General features: G+C 35.6%; 1 protein-coding gene across 2 annotated transcripts in view; it reads left to right on the top strand.

Annotated features, from left to right (window-relative positions):
- Positions 1 to 9,404: 9,404 nt before the first annotated feature.
- LOC107743831 (protein FAM65B-like) overlaps positions 9,405 to 22,741 on the top strand; it is a 49,372-nt gene continuing 36,035 nt past the window's right edge. Inside the window, exon 1 of one of the 2 annotated variants that reach the window (XM_016557261.1) lies at positions 9,405 to 9,483. In XM_016557261.1, coding sequence (XP_016412747.1) covers positions 9,405 to 9,483 — 79 coding nt within the window. Of the gene's footprint in view, positions 9,484 to 20,593; positions 20,792 to 22,741 lie in introns of those variants that run through there. The other variant, XM_016557262.1, reaches the window with a different exon arrangement.

The following is a 22,741-nucleotide window of genomic DNA, read 5'->3' on the forward strand; positions in this document are numbered from 1 at the left end:
GTTTATTTTAGAGTGCAAAGTATTGCAATTCAAAATGTGTAAATAAAGCGCAGGTAATCAAATGTTCTACACACTTGGACCAAATACAGGAAATCCGTAGACAATTGGTGAAGGGCAAAGACTGTGAGTGTGGGTATTAAGCCCATACATATGGCAGAAATAGCAAAATAACTGTTTTTATGGGTGAGTCATTTAATCATTCATTCAAATGATTTGTTCAAAAACACTTCAGGAATGAAACACAACTACTCTGTGTTGCTCAGAGACACGAGCGGTTCTGCTGTGACTTTGTTTTGAAGAATTTTCGAAGGTGGAGTGGAAATGAAAAAAGTAAATGGTAATACTGTGTGTAGTATGTAAGTTACTCAATATTAACTTCTTGTTAATAAAATCAGCATTACATTCGCATTATGCTGTTGGTCTGAATATTTGCAATGATACTGCAGCCCCGTGTTTATGGTAATCCGTGCTTACAGTGTTGAACTTATTATAACTTAAGTTATGGAAATACAAGTTATGCAGTTGATGCTTGATTTGATTTGAATTGACAGTTATGCATGATCTTGAGGACTCTTTAAGGATCTTTTCATTAAACAGATGAAATCTAATTTTGAGACCTAATGTTTGGTTTTGCTTTATTTTCTGCTTTTGGCTTCCTTTCTTTTTCTACATTTATTGCATAACTATAAGCCTTGGAGGCAGAGCAGCATCTTCCCACTCCATGGCAACACACCTCTCTGGAGCTAATACAGGATCCTTCATATGGAGGTTACGCACCTCAGAGAGGTTTAGGTTACAGAGATGTGATTCATTCACACTCCCTCTTGCTGTTTCGTTTCCTTCTCTTGATTTGCACCATCTTCCACCCTCTGTATGGCTCTACTTTGGAAAGATATTACATGAGGCATTTAGACATCCAGGGATGTTACTGATAGTTACCCAAGACCATAATGACCACATGGCCCTGATATTAGAAAATAATAGGGGCCATTCATGCATGATGATGGAGGTAAGGGCCCTCGAACAGGGTCACAGCACCATCAACCATAGCGGGTCCTCTCAGAACTCACAGTCTTTGATCGCAATGTCAGTAATCCTGAGTGGCCCCTGCTGGAAAGGAATTTATGTGCCTGTGTGCAGCATGAGTGCACCAGGTTCAACAACATTTAAGAAACAAGGGTCCTTGTTTACTGCTTTTCTCGTTCAATTTTTCTTAATGTTAGAGTGACCTTTGTGTATAATGAAGTATTCTAGTTTCAATCAATTCATGAACATCTTTAGCATGATTCAGGGGTTTTTAGATTGTTTTTCAGAAGCTAATGTTGAAAGAATCAGCTTGAAATGAAACGGCAGATATTCTGCAGAGTTCTTGTTAACAGGGAGGTCATTTGACGGAGTTAATTAGTGGTGGATACTCAGGGTTAACGATTCAATACACCATTAACCCAAAAGTATTCAATTTCAGCATGTAACTCACTTCATGTAACTCAATGTCCATAACACCATTTGTGTGGGTTGTTGAGGGAAAAGTGTGCTCTTCCTTTTTTACGTGATTGGATTTAGGTTATAATATGGAAAAAAAATCCCATGGCTTCCAGTGAAGGAGGGACCCAAGCCAAATGTAAAATATCAAATACTTGGGCAACATGCCAAGTACTTAGAACATGTTAGCCAGTGTTATTTTAGTATTTTGTATATAACCTTACAGTATTTATTCATGTTTTTAATAAATTTTTATTTTATATTTTATATTTTAGTTTAGGTTTTTAGTGATTTTGTTAATGCGCTTTTGCGATTTTTATAATTTTATTTTTTTTATAAGTTTTTTTTATGTTTATAAGGTTATATAATATTTTTCTATTTTTTATTTCAGCTTTATTTCAGATAAAGCTGAAATAAAATAGATGAAACCATTTTAATAGTTTTAGTTAACAATAACAACACTGATATTAGCAACTGCATAGCAACCATCCAACACTGTAATTTCATTTAAGTGAATGTTATTTAATGTAAAAAAATATATTTTTGCACAGTTTTTGGAAGCATGTCTGATGAATATTTATCAGTGGTAACCTTATTTGCCAGACAACAGATGGCCGAATGCTGTGACTTTACCAGTTTCATTTTGTCTCCAAAAAGCTGACGATCACAAATGAGTCATTCTAATAAATTCAGTCCTAAAGAAACCAGCACAGCCCGCAGGAATGATTACAAAACGACTCTGACACATGTGAAGCCCGTAAATCATGCACCAATAGGGTGATGATGCCTCATTTAACATTATGTTGTATTACAAAAGTAGCTTCCCAACAGGTACACATTACTGGAACAGACGGGACAACAACATTGTGCAATCCTAAATGAGGGGTCCCGGGGTTTTCAAGAGCCCTCTAATCTGTGAAGCCTAGGGGATTGGGGTTGGTGTTGATGGATTCTGGGATGTTACCATGGCTCATCGTTGTTTTAAAAGCAGGATGTGGGCCCACTGAGGAATGCCAAGATCCCTCGGTTGGCTAGGCTGAATGAGCAGAGGGTGACAGCCTTGCCAGGCATGCTGGGAAAGAACATTCTCATGTAGATAAACTGGAAAAGAGCTCCTTGTCTGGAGTTCTGGAACTCCATATGGGAATCTCACACTCAGTACTAGGATGGAAAACTAAGAGCCCAGCACCAAACAGTTCTCAGCATGTTCAGGGATAAAGAGGATAATTAATTTGTAATTATTTTTCACTAAAATAACATTAATAAATAAATTAATATTTTATATCTATCTATCTATCTATCTATCTATCCTCTATCCATCTATCTATCTGTCTATCATCCATCTATCTATCTATCTATCTATCTATCTATCTATCCATCTATCTATCTGTCTATTATCTATCTATCTATCTATCTACCTATCTATCTATCTATCTATCTATCCTCTATCCATCTATCTATCTGTCTATCATCCATCTATCTATCTATCTATCTATCTATCATCTATCCATCTATCTATCTGTCTATCATCCATCTATCTATCTATCTATCTATCTATCTATCTATCTGTCTATCATCTATCCATCTATCTATCTGTCTATAATCCATCTATCTATCTATCTATCTATCCATCTATCTATCTACTCTTCAATAGCAAACCAATCATTAATATTTATATACAATATTAATATTCAGATATTAATTTAATTTAAATTATTTAATTTTGTAATCTCACCAATAGCAAACCAAACACCAATCACCAATATTTATATTTAAATGTTAAATCACATTTATCTATGTTCGTTTCTTTGTTTTGGTAATCCCATCAAATAGCAAACCAATCACTAATATTAGTATTTATTGAATATTTATAATATTTATTTATTTTGTTGGTTAGTAGTTAGCAAGTATTGTCACCAATAGCAAACCAGGAATTTAAATTATAATAAATAATTTATAATTATTAAAGATATTTAAATAAAATAAATATAATAATAATACATCTACTATTTAAATATTTTTTGTCTTTTTTTTAAATACTTTTTGTCATTTAATATGAACAATAGTTATTTTAGATATATGGTTTGCCATAGTTATTTTTTTATTCAACTGTTGTACTTAGTTTGCTCAACAGAAAAGGCCCATTCACATTTTTTTTACCACCCTTTCTCTCTCTCTTTCTCTTTGTCTCCCTTTCATACACAAAATACTATACTATATCATCAGCCATACAATACCACTAACACTGTTCCAATTTGTCAAGGCATATGGGCAGGCATTAACAGATCATGTGCTACTAATAAGTCTAATGGAGATCTTATTGGTTTGACCAACATTACTTCAATTTTGTTGTAATTTTACCCCATGTCTACCATTTCACGTTTTTAGCTGTCCCTGTATTGCTTGTTTTTTCAGGAAGTGGTAAACGTGTGAACTTCTGGCACAACTAAGGCATGAGCAATATTTCTCTTAACCAACATCAACATGCTAGAGATATCTGGAAGGTGTGGCTCTTTTCCTTCCCTATTTCTTTCTCTCTTCACCCCCTGTTGCAAACACAACCCTTCTCTCTGGTCACCTGTTTGTGTGGGAACGGATGTGATGCAAACCACAGAAGCTTCTCCACCCAGAGCCTGTCCTGCTCATAAAGATTATGTTATTTTGTTGCTTAAATGTCCCTTTAATTATATCCACCTTCCATAATGTTTATCAGTAATTAATTAAAGTGCAACAAATTGCTGATTTCATGACCACAAAGTACTTTGAATAAGAAGATTTTATAAATAAATACTAAATTGTAGTGGGAGCGTTATGAGGATGTTGGCAGCTTAACACACATGATTATTTATGAACAATATCAAACTAAATAGGAGATTACCTGTATGTTCGGAGGCATTTTTGCTAGTTACTTGTTTTATTTACTACAGTAGTCATTTAGTAAAATAGCTTATAGCAACATGAAATTGGCATTAACGTGGTATTAACCACTTCAAAGAAAATATTATATGAAATTTGTGAAAATTATGGTTTCAGTTTCATAGAATAAAGTATGTTTTTGACTCACTTTTTGCATTTGTCCTTTAAAAGCCCTTGGGGATATGAAAAATAGTTTAGTGGTAAAAACAGAAGTTATATTGAAACTGGCACAGGGTGTGGTTCAGTAAAACTGTTTGTCATGCCTTCTGAGTAAGCAGTGGGGCTTTGCAAAGTGGCTTTGGGTCACTGAGAGGTTAAAATCAGAAATAAAACAACATTCCTCCACTTATGGTTGCACTGGTGACCCTGACATGAAATACAGTCCTGAAGAGCTTTTAGGAAGGAAAACTATCTGTCATCTACTGTTATTTTGGACAAACAGCGTTAGCTGTTCTTGAAAACTTATTTAATTTACATTCCCTGACCTTCCTCCAACATTCCCTCAGAATAAATCTGCAAACAGACTCAGCAAGCATTATAGGCAGACAGGCCATATTCAACCACTTTTATGAATCAGCATTAGTGAGACCTCGACTTGTCACTGTAAGAACAGCATGATGTTTATGTACAGTCTACTATATGCCAGATCATTAATCACCTTTTATTGCAGTATGTTCCTTATTGTCTTTCTGGCAAAGCAGCAGTTCTTAGTAGATGCTGATATTATAATATATACTGTATATGAAAAGAAATGAACAAAGTGGTACAATAAGTGAATTTCCTCAGCTTATTTCAACATCCTTCCTTATTTTACCATCTTTGAGTCTTAGTACAGCCTGTGCCATCTAAAAGAGGTTACACGTTCTAGCATAAGTAAAGCACATTGTTAAGCTATAATTGACGAGAATTAAGATTATTCACATCATCAGCACTCATGCAGTTATTGGCACTGATACCAAATCAAGAACAAAACCCAGAATCCTTTAATCTGACTCACTTTTAAATGACATATGGATTGAACTCTTGAGAAGTTAGTTCTAAAGGTGATGTGAGTACTTTAAAGTTTTTTTAAAAATGCTTACACACAGTTTTTGAAACTATGGCTCCATTTCTCAAAACTCTACACGCAAAACCACAAAACACACACACAACATGCAAAACGTCACACATATTAAACACTTCTTTCAAAACTATTTTAACTCTTCTAAAAATGGTAGTTTTGTGTAGTAACTCTACACACAAACAAAAAATAATTAGCCACATTCACGCCAAACTACACACAGATGTGAAAAAAGTAAAACACTACTCGTGTGTCTTTTGCTTGCTCAGAGTGCAGTGGAGTGCACAGGAGTTTGTCATAGCACTCGCACATTAATGCATATGCACATATACACTGTATATACAGTATGTAAGTACAACTGATGAATTTTACAGTTATGCAACTGAACTGAATCAATACTGAACTGACTTGAGCTGTATAATGACACTATTGACTTGTTAGAGCTGCTTTAAAGCAGAATTTGATACTATTGTGAAGCTGCTGTGAAACAATCTATATTGTATAAAGCGTTTTGGAAATATATATATATGTGTGTGTGTGTGTGTGTGTGTGTGTGTATGTACTGTATATATATGTGTACTGTGTATGTACACATATACTGTATATATACACACACACATACACACACACACACACACACACACACACACACACACACACACACATATATATATATATATATACATATACACACACTGCAAAAAGAAATGCAAGGGGGTAAAAATAATTTCTTTCTCAACTTACATTTCACAGTTTAATACTGTTAATACTCTTCATTTGAATAATAAAAATAATAATAATAGTGATTCTTGCCTTAGCAAACACCACTAGTTGTGAAAGGATGGAGCAAGCATAAAAATGTTTCCTGGAAACGTGACGAGTGTGGGTGGATCTATTTTGGTTCCTCTATTTAGGACATGTAAGTGAATAATTGCTGTTATATGACTGTGAGTGTGTGAGCTGACCCCTCCGTTAATGAGATTGTCATTAGGTCAGTTCCACAGAGCTTTCATCAGTGGCAGGCCAAAATTAAAGAGAAAGACTTAAATCCACTGCAGCCTAGTTACTATTTCAGAAAGACTTAAGATGTGTAGAACATGACAGAAACTTGTAAGTGATTCACCTTATAAAGCCTACATCATATTTGATATGCCAGTTTAAAGGGGTAAAGAGTGTTTGTTTTGTTTATTGTTATTGTATGTAGATATATACATATATACACACATGGACATTTATGTATGATGGAGACGTGATTGTTAAAGTGTATATTTTGTCATATGCATTTTATTGTTCCCCACTTGAGTGTGTAAATTGATACTGTTCAATAAAAAAAAAAATTAACAAAAAAATCCATCCATCCATCAGTTCAACAAGTTGACGACAGAACCGATTCACTCAGGTTAACGAATCGTTTAGAACACTACCGAGAACCGATTCAACCGAATCGTTTAAAAGATCCGGCATAACAGAACGACTCATTTAGAATTTAGAACTACTAACGTTACTTATAACTACATTAAACCCAAACTATGAGCAATTAATAAAAAAAATACATATTAAAAAATAATACAATGTCACTGAAAACCAAAGATAAACAAAGCAGGCCGCGCTTTAGCAGCCAAAAACCAGCCTCATTAACATAAGATCGCAGGAATTACACGCTCACATCCCCAAACACTAAACACTTTACTTTTTTTATAGTTAGTTTTTTGAGGACAGTGAGGACAGTTAGTTGTGCCACAATCCAACACCGGCAAAGTCACGATTACACAACATATTTACACTCAACACACTCAACAGCTCATTTAGCGGCCTAACTATGCTTCACACAGGCTTCATGTCTGCTTCTTTACACACTGCAAACCAGAAAAATAAAGTAACTACTCCAAAAAAAAAAAAACAAGAGAAATGTAAATAGTGTCAGTTGTACGTCAAACCGCCGCAGCAGCAGCAGCGCACGTGCTAGCGGCATCAGTCACAAAGACTCACACGCTTCTGTACAAACAACGAGCTACAATAACCTCTTCGGAAAGCAAGCGTGCGTTTGATATACAATATGTGTTAGCAACGATGTCACTATCTGTGCAGTATTAAACCCACACCAGCACAAGAGTGTGAACATGCTAGCACAACCTAGCCGCTCACTGCTAAAACACTCCTCCAGCTCAACATACCCGTCAGATGACCTCTTCTTGCTCGACGAATAATCATCGCCTAAATCCAACCGATGCCGTTTTGACATCTCGTAATAGAAATATTAATAAGGCAAAAGAGAAAAGAGTTTGGTCGGTTTCTCCAGCGCAGCCACCGCTCTCTCTCTCATGCACGGCTAAAAGACAAGATGGCGACCGGAAGCACTTACCTCATCACTATTATTTCAAGTGCACTGAAGATCAACACTAGAGCAGACACCTCTGATTATGCATATTATTCATTGCAGTATATTTTGGCTTTGGATGCAAGAGATGTATACTAAATAATGCACGTTGTCGGCTGTCTGCATACAGTACCGGAGGATATTATATCTAGCGCCAAATAAAGCAGACCGCTCAAAAGTTCCGGCATTCGCCGCATGGGGCGCTGCAGAGTTTGTGTCTCTGAGTTTAAGCCATAACTGCTGGATTTTTTAATTTTAAGTTATTAACTGTAGTTAAAAGGAACATCCAGTTGTTTTATTGTCATAAAAAGTACATTTAAAATATATTTACCTTAAATGTGACATTGAATAACACACTAGACTACAGTTAAAATTGTAATCAATATATTTGCATGTGCTTTAGTATGTTAGTATGCACATCAAAATCTTTAAAGCATGACAAAAAATATTTGTAAAAATAATGATTTCAAATCTTTTTATCTTATTTTATATATTTTTAAAGAAAAAAAACATGAAAGTGTCTCTTTTTAAGTACACTTAAGTGGCCTTTTATGTCATCATATGCATCTGCAAGTACAGTTTAAAAATACTTTTAAGAGTTCTAGTACATTTAAATTCACGTTTATTTGTATAGCGCTTTTCACGATACAAATCGTTGCAAAGCAACTTCACAGAAAATTGAACTTTCTACGTTATATTTATCAGTAGCTTATTAGCGGTGACTGTCAAGGTGATGTCTACATGGAAGAAATATACAGTACAAATCATGCAGTTAGTTAATGACATGTATTCAAACACAGATGGTGAACACTATAGCTATGTGGAAAATAATGTGTTTTTGAACCTTAAACTGCATAAACACATTTCATTACAGCAAATACACCAAATAATGTTCTTTTTAGCAGTATCATATGACCTGTTTTTAAATGATTTGATAAGGCCTCTAAATTATCAACATGTTCACAACTTTGCTTAGTTAAAAGCCTTTTAGTATAATTATAAAAATATCCACCTTCAGGTTGTCTTTTTGCTGTGAAACCGATAATGATTTTTATAAAGTAAACGTATGAATAACTTTTTATATTGTTAGTAATATTTCAAGATGAATACTCCACAGGGTTTGGCTCTCAAGATGCTTCGGCCCGACCTCCGCTCAACACATTACGCTTGGCATATTTACCACACACACATACACATCTCCCTCATTCTGACACTCACACAGGAGATTATGAAATCATCCTGTTGATGAAACTTGGCCTGGATGGTGTGGGCTCCCACACACACTCACACTCGCCTCGGCGCATTGAGTAGAAGCTCAGAGCGGTCAACTGCACACAGGAGATTATGAAATCATCCTGTTGATGAAACTTGGCCTGGATGGTGTGGGCTCCCACACACACTCACACTCGCCTCGGTGCATTGAGTAGAAGCTCAGAGCGGTCCACTGCCTCTCGCCTCTCTGCTCAGGGCTTCACGTTCACCTGGGGGGGGGAGACAGTCCGAACGCTGATTTAATTTCACAGTATAGTTACTGCTCCGACACTTAAGCGAAAGAGAGGATAAGACGGAATGGCCTTTCCTGACATCACAAAGGATGACCTAAATGAACTGATGTGTGAGGAGGCAGAGGATGTCTTTGATGATGACGGTAGGTTCACGCTGGGACAGGTGGGAAGTTTAGGCCATGGTTGTGAGTGAATCCTGTGGAGATTTTTATGTGTCTTATCTTAGCATAATAGCGACTGTGTTGAGTGGGCGTTCTTGTATAACTCCTGGTTGTGTTGAAGTACATTAGTAGATCTGTTTGATAACTCGGATGAGCATGTAGCTGTACAGCTGCACATGTAAAACTGAAACACCGCAGCCGTTTGGCATTTTAGAAGGTAGTACATGATCAGACATGTTTCTTTAAGAGATATCTGCTGTTTGATATGCCAAAGCGGAGAAACAGGATGCTTGTTGATCTTCTGGAGGGCAGAAATTTCCCCTGTTCGTGAAATTTGCGTAAATTAACATACTGTAAGAATTTTGTAGATCCTGCAAACATTCTGTAGAGCATTTACTGTATGGTTACTCCTAAATGACTCTTTTGAGCAGCACAAACAGATAAGATGTAATAAGATTGACATTCTCTTTTTATGTAAATGGAGTTTCAAGCAGATGAATGTAATGTGAATTTCTATAGTGCATGAGCATTAGAAATGTTGCCAAAGAGGAGCACAACTAATTTGTGCTTAAGTGAGGAGAAAACTGCATGTAATATTGTGAAATATTATTACAATTTAAAATAACTGTTTTGTGTTTTAATATATTTAAAATGTAATTTATCCCTGTGATGGTAAAGCTGAATTTTACTCCAGATTATCCTCCAGATATCATTCTAATATACTGATTTGGTGCTTGAGAAACATCACTTACTGTTCTCAATTTTTAAAACAGCTGCTTAATATTTCTGTGCAAATCGCAATATAAGTTTAAAAGAACAGTATTTATTTGAAATAGAAATCTTTTGTAACAAATGTCTTTACTGCCACTTTTGATCAATTTAATGCATCCTTTCTTTAAAAAAATACCAATCTCAAACTTTTGAAAGGTAGAGAGTAGTGGGAGAATTTAAAAGCATTTGGGTTTTTGGACAACATTGCCTAAATAATTCCTGTTTTGTTGCTTATTCGGTGTTTAAAGGGTTTACATTAGCATCAAAGGCTGTGAAAAATCTAACTTGTTAACTGAACAATGAACATCCCATATAAAAATCACTTCATTGGTAAAGTTGTCCTTTTAAATCCTGTTTAAATTCTGGCAGATGTCCACTGCTTTGTCTGTGATATGCTGTCTTAAACATGTTGTCATCTCCATCCATCCAGCACTGAAGAAATAAATGTTCAGATCGAACTGCTGTTTCTGTAGAAACCCTGTTACCTGCTGTCTCTATGAGAAGGAATGTGTCTGTGTATGAGAATAGAGAGAGAAAGAATAGTATGAAAGTTATTTCACTCAATCCCTGACTGTATATTATGACCGAGATCTTTGTCTTTTCCCTGAAGGGTTTGAACTGACTGAATTTGGATTGGGTGGAAATGTGTTGCTATGTGTTTATTTATAGACTGTGATTGTGTGAATGTGTTAGACATTATTACCCATCACTCTCACATGCTCTTAAAGATCATTGTTTATCAAATGCAGAAGCATGTGTTAAATGCAGAAAAACAGATATATGGAATAGTTAGAGATATATTGTATATAGATATTTAAAGATAATATACAAAGATTTATGCTACATATAATTGTGTTGCAGGAAGTAGTTGTCAGCAGACATACATTACTGATATTTGAGATGTTGAAATGAACCAAAAAGATTTATGTCCTTGGGCATCATGCAGCCATGTTTTAGGAGACCTTCCTGACTTGGTGTCCAGCTAACCTGGTTTAATAAACTGGACATAATATTAAATTAGTAAAAATAAAAATCTAAATCGGAACTGAATTTGATAGTAAATTATCTCTGTCCTTTTTCATTGTATTAAAAAGGCAACTTTGCCTTTGACATTTTGATAATATCTCATGCTCTATGATAATGACAACATTAAAGGAATAGTTTGCTTAAAATTAATCACTCTCAGAGCAGCCAAGATGTACAGTTTGTTTCTTCGTTGTAACAGATTGGGAGAAATGTAGCATTACATCACTTGCTTCTTGCCAAAATACGAGTCCATAATTCATAATATTGCTTCCTCCAGTGAAAAAGTCCATCCCTTTTTGTCCTCTCACATCAAACTCCATCAACATATTTGTTTAGAACTGTTTTGGACTGTTTTCTCTTGTAAACAGTGCTTGATCTGTGCATATTTCTCTCCAGATTCAGACAAGACAACATTTTCAATGGAGAAAGCAATATTTTGGATAGAGGACTCATATTTTAGCTGGAAGCGAAATGATGAACAAACACGCAGCTTTTCACTTCACACCCATCCTTTTGTTTTTACTGTGACATTTTTCATCAGCTGTTTGGACTCTCATTCTGACGGCACCCATTCACTGCAGAGGATCCATTGATGAGCAAGTGATGTAATGCTACATTTCTCCAAATCTTTTCAAACAGAGAAACAAACACATCTACATCCTGGACCTGCGTGTGATGGCAAATGATCTGTGGAAGGTGCGACTCTATTGGAATGACCATATTTAGATGTGAATATTTCTGCTACAAACACCTTTTTTTTCCCAATAATAATAATGCAGCTTATGTATTTTTTTTCTTTTGGTAACTTCCAAGGCTTAAAAAAACTTCCATTATTTAACCTCCATTCAATAAAACCAGCTCATGAGAGTCCCTCGTATCGTTTCCAGTTCACTACAGACCATCCAGCTTGCAGCCTAGCATAAACTTTCTCCGAAAACTTTTACAGTTCACCTATTATTTTTTTCCTTTAACCTAATTCGATCACAAAGTGTTTGAGTAAGTGCAGCTTTATGGAAACAAAATACACACTTGTGTTCTTTTGCATGTGCTTCAATGAGTTATTCAAAGAGGGTTTTTCATGTGGCCGCCTACAGCTCCTTGAGTAGAGAGTGAAGTCTGTTCTCTGGTCCTGAAGCAATAAAGTATGAGCACTGCTGAGAATAACCTCAGAATACCTGGGTCACGGTGACTAGTGGAGTCTTGGTAAATAAAATTAATTTACATTAGTCTCCAATACCATGTCAGCCTAACCCAATGACTAACCAGTCTGCCACCTAAAGCAGTTACAACTACTGGGCACATAATTAATATTATGCCACCTAATTAATATTCATGAGACTGATTTATAATGTATAACCCTCACTTTTCAGATCGTTCCTTCTCTCATTTTTTTTATCAATATACAATTACAGTTGGTATTACGACTATATTGATGTTGCAGTATTACATTTAATGTACTCCTTAATTGTTTCCAAAGCATAAAAGTAATTAGTTGAGACTTTGAGAATGTTTATGTATTTTCATTTAAAGGACTTTGCAACTTTATGATTGCCTTAGTGCTCATGCGATATTGCTGCAATGATATTGTGAGGTGGCAAAAGCTGCTGTACATGTAAGAACAGCATTTAAGCTGGATTTAATCATGTTTTCTGTCAATCAAATCAAGTCAGAGTCAGATTTCATGTCATTTGTACACTCCCTGATCTATGGCACTCAGGCTGGGGAAACCGTATCCCCTCAGGGGCTTCGGCAAAGCTTGCTGTGGTGGCATTTGATTTCAGCCCTGAGCTGCTCCATGTATTGATTCATGCAGGATGTTGGTGCCACTAGGAGAGACTTGCGGGTGTAGTCTGGCTTTAACTGAGCCGTTGGTAAAGATGTTATCTGCAGAACTGGCACTGTGATCTCTACACAATGTGCTCAGTCATCATCACTCTGCACTACATGTCCAAGGCTGCCAATGAATAACTATGATGTCAGTGTCTATGTCAGCGAAGTAGGATTTGTAGGAGCAATTGTAGCTCTAAACGGCTGTATGAAGGGCATCAACTGATGGCTTATCATTATCAGAGGCTGATTTAGAGTATGTGTGAGTGATGTAGCACTGATCATTTCACACAGCTGTTTGATTCACCACACCAGACACTTTTAACAGTAACAAGATGAAAGTAGTTACCACAGATTATAAAACTGATTATAGGACTGATTATAAGATTATAAAACAGCTCTGTCTGAAATCTGACTGGATGAGTCTTGTTCAAAGTTGTATTGGGTTCCATATTATCTATAAATCACCTTCAGTTAGACTAACTGACTATGTTATTGCTGGAAGAACTTATGTATTATTATTAGTATCCTCATAATCATCATCATTAATAATAATAATAATATTATTATTATTGTTGTTATTATTAACACATTAAATTGTTTATTGCAGATCTTTTATAGTATATTTTGTAATATATTATATTATATAATCATTTATATTGCAGGCCTTTTATGATATTTCTGTTTGGCTCTGATTTGTAAAAGCAATAAGCCACTGCAATAAAGTTGTCAAACTTGAACGAATAAAAACACTAATCATTGAACACTACCCTATTGGCTGGAGCCTGAGTTATAGTCATTTTTCTTTTTCTTAATCAGTGTTTTTATCTTTTTTTTCTTTGCTTTTTTTTCCAGTAAAAATATCTTAAAATATACAAAGCATACAAATAAAATGAATTGGCTTCTTATCACACAGGCAAATATTTTTACTATTTTATCAAACAAATATTTAATTATTTAACAAACAAACTTGTCTGCTTTTGTTAGTAATAGTAAGAAAAATAACAATGTTGCATAAAATAACAAAACTGATTAATATCTTATGCACTTATACTTTTTAAGTGAATGTATCTTTTTTAAAGTCACCATGAAATCAAAATGTAGTTCTTTTTTTATGTAATATTGCAATGTTTACGATAAATGATTTATCCGTGCACATCATACATTTTTTAAAATCCATGTGCCTGTGTAATCTTTAATTAAAATAACTTTGCAACAACATCTCTTCTGTTTTCTGTTTACTGGCGCAAGGGTGGGGCAACCTGTCACTCTTGCAGCAATAGCAAACAAAAACGATCCACTCAATTACAAATTACCAAAATTAAATTACCCTACATTTTTTCTTGTTTGAGAAGCTGTTTTACTCGGTTATTTGTCACAACATGGAAGAAAAGACAATCACAACTTCTGTTTCATGCCAACATTAAGAATATATTTGACTGCAAGACAAAAATAATGATAAAAAAAAAAGATTTTTTTGTAGTGCATTCTTTCTTTTTCATTTATTTTTTGGGATAGAATTATTGATAGAATAGAAGAGAAGTAACTGGAAATTATTGGAGAGTGAAAGAGTGAAATGCAGTGTTGAGGAAACTTACTTTTAAAAGTACTGCATTACAATATTGCATTACTCCCTAAAAAAAAGTAACTAAATGCGTTAGTTACTTTTTATGGAATGTAATACATTACGTTACTTTTGTGTTACTTTTCCTCATCTGGGCTGGTTTTGCTTACTTGTTTTTATATTAAAAAAGTTCTATTTTTGGCAGATGTAAAAGCCTTTTCACACCAAAAGTGAAATGAATAAGCATCAGGCTGAAGGAAATGTAAATTCAAAAAGCTTGATCACAAAAAAAAATTAAACCAAATGTTATGTTTATCTAAAGTCATTTTTGCTTATTAGTAATTGAATTGGATCACTGAAGGTCACTGGTTAACAAAATTAGATTAAATGGATAAAGGATTTTTGTGTTAACATTAAATTTTTGCAGGATTACATCATATTTTGAGTTTGTTTATCACTGTTTTTATTCATTTTGAAGAATACTGAATCTGTTTTTGTGCAAATGAGATGAATAAATGCATGTTCACATTTAGTCTAGAACTACAGTAACATCATGTTTACACAGCGCACACTTACTCCTGATTTCTCTCAACATGGGGACAGAAGAGCTGTCAGTCAATAAATGGGAAAACAAAGTAATTGGCGTTACTTATCTGAAAAAGTAATTCAGATACTTTCTTGTAAATTTAAATGTAATGCGCTGCTTTACTCGTTACTTGTAAAAGTAATCTGATTTACGTAACTCACATTACTTGTAATGAGTTACCCCCAACACTATGGCGAGATGTGATGTGAGGCATGTGTGAACACCCTGAGGCTGGTTCTGAAATTCCCAGTAATTTTTTCCTCAGAATTACAGCCATACTTTGACAATAATATCAACTTTTGTGTGTTGCTAGGTTCAGGCTTCTGCAGATTGGAGGTTTTAGCCCCTCTCGCTGCAGCTTGCGTGCATAAGGTTTATCCATCCATGTAGCGTGTGATGCTCAGGGCGAATGTGTCAGAAGGAAGCAGCCATGACCTGGTCATAGCAACTCAGGACACATGCCCTGGAGTGCACAGAACAAACTGTTAAGGCTCAGGGTGAGAGCAAAAGAACATGGAATTGCTGATTGCTGTTTTCTTTCTTTGAGCAGCCATGGTAGTGTTTTTTTAAAGACAACTCAATGAGAGATTCAGGTGTCATGTGTACAATGACTGTTGTGTGGGGGGTTGTGCATTACGGTTTGTTTTCTCCTCACCACCGCGTGACGGAGGCCTCCATTGACCTACTTTAGACCAAACATGAGTCTACGACTGTATTCTTGTGCTGCACGGAGGGTGAAAACACACAATGTGGAGAGGTTGACAGATGAGCACAAACACTTCCTGGTTTGCTCTGAACCATCATTTAGTTGAAAAATGTGATCCGCTGATCTGGGACCACTGTACCCCAGTTGATTTTTTTTTTCTATTATGTCATTTACCATGTCAGAACTGATCTCAATCTTACCGTAAACCTATTATGCAGACAGCGCGTACCGAACACCTGGAGGCCGACTGTCCACAGACAGCTGTGTGGGTTTGGCACTGTGGGCTGCTACCTGCATCAGAGCCTGTCATTAGGACCAAAGGCAGGAGATTAGCCACAGGGCACAGCAGCCAATAATCTAAAAACTCAGGCTTACTGAAGGCCTTCAAACATCATGAAATATACAGTTTTGCAGTGCTGCAGTTTCAAAGGGTTTAAGGGGAAATTTACGGTCTGACAATTTACTTACAGCTAGATTTATACGTCTCACAAGAATATGTGAGTGGTTCCTATACACATGCAAAACTCACAATAGGGTGCTTTCTGCTAGTTCTCTATGTTTTTGACCCCAACGGTAGGCCCGATACTTATAGTTTCTTTAAATTAAATTTCAGGATTCCAGAAGAGGTTCCCATTCTTTTTAACCAATGTATTTACATGACTTTTCAAGTTGTTTGTTTGTGGTTTACTGAATGAGTTTGTTTTGACTTGATTTAAAAAATATTTTTAGCTCACTATTTCAAAAAAAATTATATTCATTATAAAAATACTCAAAGTTTTTTGATTTTATTAATTTACATGGCTCTTCTAGGTCTAGAAATCACACTTTTAAAAATTAGGCTACCTTATTTTTCCAGGTTTTTCAAGACTGGCCCTTCAAAAAAAAAAAAAAAACTTCTTGAGGTGGAGAATTCAATTAAGAGATATCTTGATTGTTAATCATTTTAGCTTGTTGTAAATATTTGTAATATTATTTTTCTGTCTTACTACATATAAATACATCAATAAAAAATAAAATAAAAAATAAATTAAATTAAATTAAATTAAATTAAGTTGTGTAACCAACATGAAAAAACATGCAAAAAAAGTACATTTAGTGCATTGATATGTGGTTGCTAGGGAGATCTAAGAGGTTGCTGCATAGCTAGTAATAGAATATTTCTGTATTGTTAAAGGGATCATTCCATCGACAGCTTCACACAGACATACTGATCTTCAGCTGCACTTGTCTGGCTGCTTTTCGTAACCTCTTGACCGTGGCATGTTACCTATTTCTGTTTGTCTCTCCCAATGGAAGTGATGGCAAATACCTGAGATGAGACATGTTTTCTGCACAGAGCTGTACAAACGTGTGTGAATGATTCCTGGGGCCCGTTTCAATAAGGAGGTTCAACCAACTCTGAGTTAAAACTTGAACTCTGAGTTGACTTACTCTGAGATGGGAAACTCTGAGTTTTCAGGTTCAGAACAGCTGAATTGAGTTAGTTCAATCGACTCTGAGTAGGTTGACTCGGAGTTTAGCGCGTGTACCACGACTATGAAAAGCCATGATCAATGGAGCTATTACGATTCACCATGGCAACAGCACCCGACAAAAAGACGTCTGCATACTTCAGAGTCAATACAAGTTTAATTCTTATCACTGTTATAATATCACAGGTGAAAACTGGCAGAGCGGTAGGTTATTGAACTAATAGGCTATTCATTTTCATGGTATCCCATGCGCAAAAAATAAAAATAAAATAATAATAATTTAAGTGAATTTTTCTTATTTTGCAAATGATCTGCCAATAGGGTAAGAAAAATACGGCAGCGGCTATTTACACTAAGTGGAATTAGCATACTTTCTTAGCGATGGATCCTATTTACAGTCGGCTAAGCGCAAATAGCTCTAGATGTAAAGAACAATTTGTAAATTTGTGATATATTCTATTTACCATGTAAAAGTAGCAGTTCTTTGCAATAAGTGTAAATAATAATTAGATGCTATTTATACTTTATACTGGCGGATACATACTTTTTACACCTCAGTATTGCCGAGCTCGGCAAACACCGGACTCGAACCCAGCCAATCGCGTCACAACGCGTTACTGCCTACACCACCGAAGCCGGTAGTCATGCGCGTCGTATTTAACTTTGTGTGACATTGGAGGGCGGAGCTACTGTAAATTTCCACTTAGTAATAGACACTCCGAATAATCTTGTTTTCCATTTGCATTAAGATTATTTTTATTACCACACTGGCAGATAATTTTACTTAAGTAAAATGCACTTAATTTAGATCCTCCCCAGGAAACAAGACTAAATATCTTATATAATTTTCTTATATAGAAAATCCATATTGATTTAAGAATTTTTAGATATTTGTACTTGAAATATAAGTTACCTCTCTTTCAGAAACGGGCTTGACTTACCCTGCTTTCTCGGGTTTGACAAACCTCCCATTCTGAAACGGTAAACCCAGAGTTTCCCTCATTTCAGGGTTAACATACTCAGAGTTTTCACTTAACCTCCTTTCTGAAACGGGCCCCTGCTCAGTCTGTCTATTTACAATACAGAACATGACAGAATGAGTGGATTGTTATGTTTAAGTGCATGTCCACTCCAGCCGCTATACATGTCAGTGATTATCTGAATAAGATCTTTGTTTTTTTGAGTGTCGTCACATTCCTTCATTGAATATTGATTCGGCTCAATTAACCTTCTGTTTTCATTCGTATTTCACCAGCTAACCTGTTTAAGACCAGTTGCAAGTGAATGAAGAGAGCTTCTGCTTTTGTACCAGGCTCCTGTAAGCCTGAGAACTGTTTGTACAGGGCTTCAGTAAATATAGCTTCTTGTCGAGGGCTGCTGATGACAGCCATAATTACAGGATGAGGCAAGCAGCAGCTGAGAGAGAGGATGCACGTGGAGGTGTCTGTGCTACACTGTCCAAGCCTGTCTGGATGCACCCAGCCTCTCCGACCATTATACAACACATCGCACTGCACCCCACCATGTGAGAGCGATGTACCACCAAGGTCAGGTTTAACCACAATGAGATCAGTGGGAAGACTGGGACTTTAAGAACGAGACATGATGTAAAGTGGCTTTCACAGTAAAAGTACCTAAATCAGGTGCTCAAACTTTAATGTGGTCATGCCGATTCTGCTATAAAGTGCAGTGTCTGCAAGGCACATTTCTTCCACCTACAGCAAAGACTTCAGCTTGGGGAATAGATTTGTGTGTTTTGTGGATAAAAAGATAAGAGAGAGAGATTTCATGCATAATTAATCCTCCTAATTGATCTCTTATCTGCCCACATTGTCTTAAAAATAACATACTAATACAGTGACACTCAGTGTTGTTTTGGTTCCATTCGTTCCAATTCAAATAAAACTTGCTCATCTGTCTAAGCAAAGTCAATCATTGAAATTAAACTTACTGATCTTGACATGAATGATTGATGTAAGATTGACAATGCCTACCTAAACTTCTGGCAGAACTGCATTTGTAAGAAATAAAAGTTTGGAATAATTAAGATTTAATGCTACTGATTTTAATGTTTTTAAAAGAAGTCTCTTATGCTCACCAAGGCTGCATTTATTTGATAAAAAATACGGTAAAAACAGTAATATTGTGAAATATTATTACACTTTTAAAAAACTGTTTTCCATTTGAATATATTTTAAAATGTCATTTATTTCTGAAAGCCGAAATAAAATAAAAAATAATTTCATAATATTTCATAATTTGTCAGGTTTTCACATGATACCCCATCCTTTCCACGTTTTAAAATTGAATTAGACCTTATTTCTAAAATCCCTTTGCTTTGTAAAGAACAAAATTATTTTTAAAAAAATATCATGAAATACTTAAAACCCCAGTAATTAGATGCCATCCTTATGTATCTGTGTCTGTAAGTTTTTGATGTACAGCACTACATATTTGTATTATGTGTGCATCCCTAACATTTTATTTGAGCCTTTTATGTTAAAGTTATGTTTATTGTATAACGCTCATTTTTGTTTTTTCTCTCTTCTAAATCTCATTCATCTAATAAGTTTTATTTTCCTGTAACTGTTCTTGAAATTGCTGTAAGATATGTTTTTTTTTTTTTTACTAAATTAGTAGTTGTGCACCAATGCCTATTACAATTTTAACAGTAAAAATGACTTCATTAGAGGCATAATAATTTATAATCACAGTCAATTTAATGAACCCAATATCCAGTACTTTGAAGCTCAGCTTAACACTGATATCCAGCTCTGTTTTTAAGACAGTAGTCCATTGGTCAGTGGTCAGGTAGCTTGTACTGTTTTCCATAGTGTGCAGGTTTCATGTTGCCTACAGGCACACTGAGCTATTTTAAATATGCAAAAATCTTACAGACACATAGTTTAAGCAGCTTAAGATTCACTTTGACAGCTGAGCACATAACCCATTAATGCCAGCCCCTGATGTGGCACACTACAATGTGTTTTTAGACAAGCCTCAAATCAGTCAAGGCTGAATATGTCATAACGGGCAGGCCCCGCCCACTACCACAGCGCTGCCTTCTGATTGGTCCGTGGCGGCTGTGAGGAAGCGCTACAAATCCCTAAGAGTGTAAGGCATATGATTTTTGATCCGCTGCTGTACTGTCGTGCTGGATGATTTCACTCGGTAAAGTGTGTGTGGTGCTGTCATTCAGCACGTTTTGTAAAAATAGTTTAATTTAGCACAATCATCACTCGAGCCGAAGAAAGGAGAAGAGATATTTTGTTTGCATAGATGGAAGTGCACAACTCGAGTAAATAACATTCACTGGAATTAGTTTTCTGTCTCGAGCGGTGAGTACGGTCTGTATATTTGACACTATAACGTATTTGAATATTGATATTACAGCTCACTGTGGCGACATGCTGTTTTGCAACGTGGGTTTGCTGGAGTGCTTCTACAAATGACAATTTTAAGGAATAGTTATGCATTGTGCATGTGATGAACTGATTAACTGCCGTTTTAATTCTGCATAGAGTCCAAGATTTATCTGCTCATATGAAATTTAGTTTTAAATTATGTTGCTGAAGCAGGTCAGTGTTTTTAAAAAAAAATATTTATTCAATTCGCTTCTTCAACGAATCGTTCATTTGAGCCGGATCTTTTTTAATGAATCAGTTAGGAAAACAATAACAGTTCAGTCCGGTTCGAGCTTCGCGAGAATCTGTCTGAGCGATTTTGCATTTAATTGTTTGTATGAAAGTTTTATTAACACATATTATGCAGATCTACATTTTTATATGTCGCTATGTAGATGAAATGTACATGTATTGTTTAATGTAAATTCAAATTTAGTTGTTTTTATGAGCAAAATCATTGCTGAATCAAACTGAAATGGTACACATACAATTATAATAAACATTATTATTAATAAAGCGTAATAAAAACAACATAATTGACAGCACTATGTATGCATTTATGGCTTTATATGAACATTGTATGGCTAGGCTCTTTTATAAACGGTTCTTTGAAACCAACTGTGTCGAAAGAACTGATTCGCGGAAATGAATCTTACTTGCCACTACTAATAGCTGCACTTTGTTGGCTCGTGCGGGTGTGAATAAAACAGATTGTGTCATGAAATAAGGCAAACTGCCATCAGAAAACCAGACTGATGTCTGTTTGAACCTGCTGTATAATTTTGGCAGCTGTCAGGTCGATATTTCATCAGCTCATATGGATGAAACAGTGCCATATGTTTACTTCCAGAAGGTGAAATGCTTCTCTTTGAGGTTGCTTTCTTTATTGGAAGTTAACATTACAGTGATTTGAGGTATTTGTGTATATCTGAATATTGTGCAACAAACATAAAATATTTATTGCTATAATTTGCAATGCTTCCATGCTTAAATGAGTCTTGTAGTTGTACCTTCATCTTGTTTCCAGTTTTCATATATTTCTTTGCTTTGAATCAAAGTTTGTACTGTTGAGAGATCTATCTCAGAGCAGGATGTTTTGGTTGAGAACTTAGAACTCTTTAATGAGGGTTTTATTGAAATTCCTCCAGAGAGAGTACAAAAAAATGAGAAAAATGCTTCTGCAATCAAGACCACTGAAAAAGTGGGTGGTCACGGTTACGCTCTATTGGAGGGGGTGCTAGAGCCTAGAGCTGCCAAAGCAGTGACAAATGAGCATTTCTCAGAATTTCATCTCTGAAGTTTTTTTTTGTTGCACTGAATATACCCATATTTTCCTTCCCTATCACTGCATCTCCCAGCCCTGTATCTCTTCAATCTCAGTCTCTCCAAAAATGTAATGTAGTGCATATTAGATCACATTCTGCTAACTGTTCTCTGTTTGACATTTCTAAGCAAAGATTCAGTGGTTAATCAGTTTTATCTTGGTCTGCTGAGCCGGTGGGTTGCAATTAATTGAGTCGGGCAACATTGTCTGTTTGAATACAGTACATTTATGGCTTATTATTTGATACAATGGGCCATTATGACAATCCAGACAGTCCTTGATTCTAAACTCTAAACTTGAGTCTAAACTCTCAACAGTGCAAATAATGATTGCTGATGCTCATACATGCATTTATTTATTCATCATAAAAAATGGGATGTTTGGATTTTGAGTGTACTTGAGGGCAAAGTTTGTGTCTTCAGCAGTGCATGTTATTTCTTCGTGAATTTCGCTGGATAAGGTAAAGCTCAGTGAAACTTGGCAGGTGTTCAGTAAGATGAGGCCGCTTTACTGCAGGCTAGGGCTGCACGATAAATCGAAATCGCGATTCGACAGAAACT

The sequence above is a fragment of the Sinocyclocheilus rhinocerous genome, unplaced genomic scaffold, assembly GCF_001515625.1.
Source record: "Sinocyclocheilus rhinocerous isolate Xijiao unplaced genomic scaffold, SAMN03320098_v1.1 scaffold46, whole genome shotgun sequence".
In the NCBI taxonomy this organism is placed as follows: Eukaryota; Metazoa; Chordata; class Actinopteri; order Cypriniformes; family Cyprinidae; genus Sinocyclocheilus; species Sinocyclocheilus rhinocerous.